Source organism: Triticum aestivum, chromosome 7A (assembly GCF_018294505.1).
Source record: "Triticum aestivum cultivar Chinese Spring chromosome 7A, IWGSC CS RefSeq v2.1, whole genome shotgun sequence".
Taxonomy (NCBI): domain Eukaryota; kingdom Viridiplantae; phylum Streptophyta; class Magnoliopsida; order Poales; family Poaceae; genus Triticum; species Triticum aestivum.
The window spans coordinates 79561237-79568410 of record NC_057812.1 but is presented as its reverse complement, the minus strand read 5'-3'; the positions used below and the strand labels follow the sequence as shown (position 1 = coordinate 79568410).

Genomic DNA, 7174 nt, shown 5'->3' with positions numbered 1-7174 from the left:
CAAAAATTGAGGGAAATACTTACGTTATTATGCTGCATCACTCTTTCCTCTTCAAGAGAAAACCAACGCAAGGTCAAAAGGTAGCACTCCTTGACTTCTAGTTTCCTTGATGATTAGATTTGGATAGCCGAAGAACACAGATTCTCACTGATTTAAACAGCAACCTCCAGGTCCCTTTGTTCATTTTTCTTGCAAACATGTTGCCCAAAAAACATTTATCTGGTTCCCAAAAAAGAAGAAAGAGGAAACGAACAGATGAATTTATTGGATTGCGGAAGGGTGCTATCAATGATTTTATTATAGCTTTTCACGATTGTTTTTATCAATGTATGGAATCAAAATTTTCCTCCAATGTCTTCGCTGGGCCCATTCATTTGAGTTCGCCCTGGAGCCTCTTAAACTCCAGGACCGGTGCTGCTTCCGGCCTCTGCGTCATACCGCTACTGCTTCCACCAGCTGTTTTCCTCGAATCGCCATCGTGACCTGGGAGCGAGGTCGACTTGCATGTAGGATCTTCAGATCTAATTTGCTGACACTGACATCATTTTCTTGCCAAGAATATAAATGCAAAGGAATTTCCAAACAAAAGAAAACAAAGACGAGAGACAGCTCACGGAGGCCACCACACCACACTACATCCGCTAGAATTAATTGATTGTTACTGGAGTATATAAGATCGATATCACCAAACTAATATTTACCAAGGAATGTTTGAATGTACCATAAGTCAAGTCGCTTTCCCGGCCGTGTGTATTACGTACTGCCAACCGCCGCGTATTTAGAATTAGGTCCAAAAAGAAGATCCTGGCATCCAAGCCGCCTCTATTCTTTTATGCGTACCGAGCGGCGGAAGATTGTACGAAAGTCGATCGATCAGGTTAATTAGTAGGTCATGGCATCTTTGTCGCCAATATTTTATGCCCAACGAGCCGCCCAAAAGCTTGTTTGAAAGTCATTACATCAGAGACCACAATTAATTATAAATGGTTTGGCGCTAGTTGTTTAATCCTGGCAGACCTGATCAAACCACGGAGCCTTCTTCCCTAGAAGCAACGGACAGACAAGTACAAGGTGATGTAGTCTTTCTTTCTCACGTGTGCCACCTAACAACGCGTAAACAAATACTCGGTTTGAGGTGTTCTTGCAGACTTGCACCCCAGGATTATTTTTCCTGCTGGATGCTATATATACTTCGAAACGAGAAACGAGGGAGCACACAAGAAACATAGCACTCTTCTCCAAGTCAGACATGGATTCCAAAACATCATTCTGCGGTGCTCTCCTGCTACTTGCGGCGCTGCTGCCTCTTTCAGCTAGCGCGTCGAGCAAAGTAAGATGCATGGCTGATCCCTCTTAATTTCACAGCATTTAACTTAGCTTCCTTTCCAACTGCTTTCATATATACCATCTCTTGAAAAGGAGTTTGCGTCAAAATTTCAGCTCTGGTATTGTTTGTTAAAAACTTATGCAAACAAAATGAATTTCAGCTCTATATCGTGTATATGGGGGAAAAGAAGCATGATGACCCGTCCGTGGTCATCACGTCGCACCATGACATACTAACATCTGTTTTTGGGAGGTACCAGCTACAATTTCAAGTTGCATCATAGACAAATCAGCAGGAAACTGCAGTGATTTGCGCTCACCTTTTATTTTACTTGCAACAGCAAGGATGAAGCCTTGAGGTCCATAGTTTACAGTTACAAGCATGGATTTTCTGGGTTCGCAGCGATGCTTACCAAGTCTCAAGCTGAGGCAATCGCAAGTAAGTAATTGTCAACCCTAGTTGTTTATATCTACTTGCATGATCGATATAAACTAATCAGCATATTCTCAATGCAGAATTTCCCGAAGTTGTCACTGTGAAGCCAAACACTTTTCATGAAACACACACAACTCGGAGCTGGGACTTCCTCGCCCTTGAACATAACCAAGGACCACAACAACCGGGACTCCTCAAACAAGCGAAGTATGGTGAAGATGTCATCGTGGGTGTGATTGATTCAGGTTTGTAATCCCATCCTTAAGCTTTTGAATTCAAAACATGAGAAATCCCAACAGCAGGAATCAGTTAACTCCATGCATATGCATGCTTATTTATAGGCATATGGCCTGAATCGCAAAGCTTTGATGACAGCGGGTATGGTCCTGTGCCGGCACGGTGGAAAGGGAAATGCCAGACTGGCCAGAAGTTCAACACCACAAGTTGCAACCGAAAGACCATCCGTGCGCGGTGGTATGGTCGTGGCATCAGTGCAGAGGTGCTAAAGAGTGACTACAAGTCGCCTAGGGACATCCAGGGCCATGGCACACATGTCGCATCGACTATCGCTGGCACGGAAATGCAGGGTGTGAGCTACGGAGGCCTAGGCATGGGCGTGGCACGCGGCGGGGCGCCACGTGCGCGGTTCGGTATCTACAAGGCGTGCTGGGTGGGTGCGGGTTGCCCCGACGCAGCGGTCCTTGCGGCCATCGATGACGCCATATATGATGGTGTGGATGTTTTGTCGCTATCGATTGCAGAGGTTGGTCATGAGCTCCCAGGGACACTGCATGCTGTGCAAAGAGGGATATCCGTCGTGTTTGGTGGAGGGAACGATGGCCCGGTGCCACAGACTATAAGTAATGCCGTACCATGGGTTACGACGGTGGCCGCTAGCACGATTGACCGTTCTTTCCCGACGTTGATATCACTCGGAACAAAGAAAAGCTTGTGGTACGTACCAAGCAGTTTTTCTCTTTTATTTATGAAAATATGTAAACTATTTCCCGTTTTATGACATGTCCAAAATAGCGAAGTATCCCATGGAATATACTAACCCCCCAAAAAAAACTACTAAAAATGTTAGTACTGGATAAAATGTACTCCAAAACCGAAATAGTAGCATCAATATGTTTAGTCAAGTTGGTGTCACCCTCTACATGCACAAACTTACATATAGTTTCTCTAGAAAAACTTTTGGCTCCGATTCATATCATATGCATACAAAAGGGACTACAAAACTAGCCAAAAAAAATGTTTATCTCATCCCTATTCCTTAAAGCTTTCCGTAATCCTCGATATACAAGAGAAATTGCTGGTTCCATCCCGTAGCTTTCCTAGCTTTACTTGCTCTTTAATCTGTAATTGATTTCAAATGCAGGGGCAGTCTATAAACTACAATGCGGCTATGAACAACAGCGGCTTTCAGGACCTTGTATATGCGGGGAGGTAATGAATCGCTTGATGACATTTGATTGATCGTAAATGCTGCGATTTATGAAACCATGTTGAATTTTGAAACTTATGTGCAGCTGCGACGCCGAATCACTGGCGTTGAGCAATGTCACTGGCAAAACCGTCCTCTGTTACGCACCAGCCCAGACAGCCACCACGCCCCCCAGGCAAGCACTCCCTTTGGCAATCAAAAGCACCGTCGAAGCAGGGGCCAAGGGCCTCATCTTTGCACAGTACACAGCCAACAATCTGGACCACCTGGCCACGTGCAAGGGAGTTATGCCTTGCGCTCTGGTGGATTTCGAGATCGCACAACGAATTCTCTCCTACTGGGACATGACTGAGTGAGAATTTGACACACTGTTTGAAACTCAAGGGTGAACATATGTACCTTCTTATCCAAGAACTAATTCATCTCTGTGTCATGTGTTTAGGAATCCGGTGGTGAAGGTGTCCCCGGCAGCAAGCGTCGTCGGAAACGGGGTGTTGTCGCCGAGGGTCGCCTCGTTCTCGTCCAGAGGTCCAAGCATGTTGTTCCCTAGCATACTTAAGGTATATATTATTCTCAACTTCCTAACTTGAGACAATTGTTGCCATTGTCTTGTTTGTTACCTAGCATCTCTAGTTTTTCTTAACTTAAAACTTCTTATCTAATTCTCCATACACATGTTTGAACAGCCCGACATTGCTGCACCTGGCGTCAGCATCTTGGCAGCTGACCGCAACTCCTACGTGTTCAAATCCGGGACATCCATGGCGTGCCCACATGTCTCCGCTGTGACCGCACTGCTCAAGTCGGTTCACCCTGGCTGGTCACCTGCCATGATCAAGTCTGCCATCGTCAGCACAGGTACGAACATTGAAATACAAAAAATAAACACACACCAAAACAACTTGTCAAAATATATAACTGACTTGATTGTTCCTTATTATTGGTTGCAGCATCTGTGACCGATCATTTTGGCATGCCAATCCAAGCAGAAGTGGTCCCAAGGAAACTAGCCGACCCCTTCGACTTTGGTGGTGGACATATTGACCCAGAAAGAGCCGTTGATCCTGGCTTGGTTTACGACGTGGATGCAAGGGAGTACAACAAGTTTTTCAACTGCACCCTTGGATATTTAGATGGTTGTGAGTCCTACTACCTCAATCTCAACCTCCCGTCAATTGCCGTGCCAGACCTCAAAGACAAGGTGGTGCTTCAGCGCACTGTGACTAACGTTGGGCCGGCAGAAGCAACATATCATTTAGTGGTTGAAGCTCCAGCGGGGATAGATGTGTTCGTGGAGCCATCTGTGATTAATTTCACCCAAAGCGGTAGTAAAAGCGCGAAGTTTATGGTGAGATTCACAGCAAGGCAGAGAGTACAAGGTGGGTACACTTTCGGGAGCTTGACATGGTCAGATGGAGGTACTCGCTCAGTGAGAATTCCTATTGCGGTGCGGACTGTGATACAAGACTTTGTTGCAGATACATCTTAAACTCCGAACTAGTTATTGTACACCTTATTTATGTATCCATGTAGTTGGCATAAAAAAATGTAGGAGAAACACCGAGTATTAAATTTGTATTTCATCACAGGAAATGTTATACTGGAATAATACGATTCTTTGTGAAGGGGTGGTTTCTTCAGAAACTTGTACAAAAACTACAATTAATGAGAAATTCTCGGATCATATAGATCATAGACATGAACTAGACAAAGGCACATCACGGAACTAAAGTTCCCAAACCTTTCTTTCTTGATGAAAAGGTTTCTAAACTCGAAGTGAAAAGAAATCAACACAGTCGAATTTCCTTAGCTAGTCAAATATCACTAACTTCGTAGATGGCTGCTAATGTCCAAAATGCTCGTGATAGACTGAGAATGTTAGTTGATTCATGTTTATTTGACCAGCATGAATGTACTTCATTATACTAAAGAAGTTAATTCATATTTATATTGTTTTTCACAAATTTTTTGTGCTATCACGATCTTTAGCGCTAAGCGCTAGCAAGCTTCTTTTACTCTCGTTCCTTAGACAACAACATTTCGGCCGGAGTCGGGAGACACCCCATCGCCAGCCCCCATGCGACGATGCAAAGAGGTGTCAGGCCAAGTCGCTGCAAGAATGCCTCATCATGCCTATCAGTCATGGTGCGATTGAAATCCATAGAGTAATGTATGTCTCTATCTATATAGGAAACATATTTTGTAGGCGATTTGGCCGTGATAATTGATAAAGATTTTTTTGCGAGAAATTGATAAAGATTTATGAACGAATTAATAGTGCATCTCAATTGTTTCAACATGGTTATTGATAATCGATCAGCTGAACATTGTTTAGGAGTATAAATTATCTGGAATTTGTCCTTTATGAGTTCGACATGATAATTAGTAAGATTTTATTGAGTTGATCTGCTACCTTCACAACTTTGCACTACTTTCTTAATTGCTGTTATGTCAGCATTGTTATGTCATCCAAAAAGTATACATCTAGCAATATTAGAAGAAAACTTCAGGTAATATGCATAAACTATTTTGTATGAATATTCGTTTTGGATGCATTTTAAGTGTTAGTTGACAAAATATTACTGCCACATCCCAAAATTTGCCCAATTTTGGAATATGAATAATTGAATTAGATTTTTTTGTGCATTTTTTCTTGTGATTGTTTTGATCATAGCGTGTTTTTACTAGGAGATGATCAAATTGATTGTTATTTGTAGCTCAAAATAATTTTGGAATTATTTAAAACCCTCAAATTATTTTTAGGGATTATTCATAATGCCAAATTAAGCTTACGAAATGTATATGACCTTTTATTTAATATTTTGGGCTGGCAATTTTTCCCAGGTCCCAAATATTAAGTCGACCCCTGTGAAATGTTTCCCAAAAGATTTGGGCCAAACTTGATCTTTGAATCATATTCAAAGTAAAAAAAGGGAAATATAAAACAGAAGGAAAAGAATTCATATTCTACCCAACCCAGCCATGTAGCCCAGTAGCCCTAACCCTATCGTACGGTTAGTAGGCGAGCACAATGCTCAACACCAAGCCCAACGCAAAGGCTCATGGCTCATTACCCCAAGGCGAGCACACAACCCACTTTATAAAAATCTGATGATCGACAGCCACCCCGCGCCACCCCCTCGCTCACGGCCGCTGACACATGGACGAGACTTGCCTGCTCCCCCAGCGTGCTCCCATCCGTGCTCCCATCCGTGCTTCCGCATATGTGTCATGATTTGATTGAAACAAAATAAGGCCCGGCCCCATCCCTTTAAAATCAGGGGGGAAGATGATTAGATTAGAAAGAAAAAGGAAAAAAACAGCCGTAGGATGGAGTGGGAGCACGGATGGGAGCATGGCGAGGGAGCGGGCAAGCCGGATCCCTGACACATCGGCTCCAAGCATCAGACCTATCGTCCACCTCCCACGCACAACCCACACGATGTCGAAACGGCCGGCCACCACCCCATAGAAATTATGCCTCCCTGGACCTCCTGCCCACGCCTATAAAAAACCCCAGCTCATGCGCCACCTCACCACAGCCAGGCCACTCGATTCCGAGCTCAGATCGGCGTCATCGCTGCACCACTCCGACAACAGATTTCGGCGTTGTGCGTGAGCAATCAACCCTCCTTTTCCCATGTTCAACTCGTCGTGATCCCAACTCTCTCCCTCACCCTCTGTTTTGTCCAGGAACATGCCAGAGCGAGCACAACGTCAATGAACTTAAGGAGGATCAAAGCCTTTGCCACTCCAGTTGCTCGTCGCCATCACCAGAGGGGCCAGTTGACGACGTCAACGTTACCATTATGATTGCCTCACCGAGCTTCACCCCATCAAGTCCTTCCCATTTGCTGGAGAATCAGCAAAGAGGAAGCCCGTGGACAATCCCGAGAGTCACCGCCATCGTTGTGCCATCTTCGGCGACCTAGCCACCGCTGGGTTAGCTCCCATTTGCCTTAGCC

At 44.4% G+C, this 7174-nt stretch overlaps 1 protein-coding gene across 1 annotated transcript; it reads left to right on the top strand.

The window, feature by feature from the left end:
• The first annotated feature begins 1230 nt into the window (after positions 1 to 1230).
• LOC123152128 (subtilisin-like protease SBT3.9) lies at positions 1231 to 4834 on the top strand. The gene is made up of 10 exons (XM_044571755.1): positions 1231 to 1330; positions 1488 to 1579; positions 1668 to 1765; positions 1843 to 2007; positions 2104 to 2720; positions 3144 to 3211; positions 3295 to 3561; positions 3652 to 3769; positions 3896 to 4067; positions 4160 to 4834. Exons 1-10 carry the CDS (start codon positions 1250 to 1252, stop codon positions 4696 to 4698), a joined length of 2217 nt encoding a protein of 738 aa, XP_044427690.1. The 5' UTR covers positions 1231 to 1249; the 3' UTR covers positions 4699 to 4834.
• Positions 4835 to 7174: the final 2340 nt, after the last annotated feature.

Coding starts and splice junctions, on each gene's coding strand:
- LOC123152128 (XM_044571755.1), top strand. CDS start 1,250: ATGGATTCCAAAACATCATTCTGCGGTGCTCTCCTGCTACTTGCGGCG. Junction 1,580..1,667: donor CTAACATCTGTTTTTGGGAG/GTACCAGCTACA, acceptor TACTTGCAACAG/CAAGGATGAAGCCTTGAGGT. Junction 2,721..3,143: donor CAAAGAAAAGCTTGTGGTAC/GTACCAAGCAGT, acceptor TTTCAAATGCAG/GGGCAGTCTATAAACTACAA.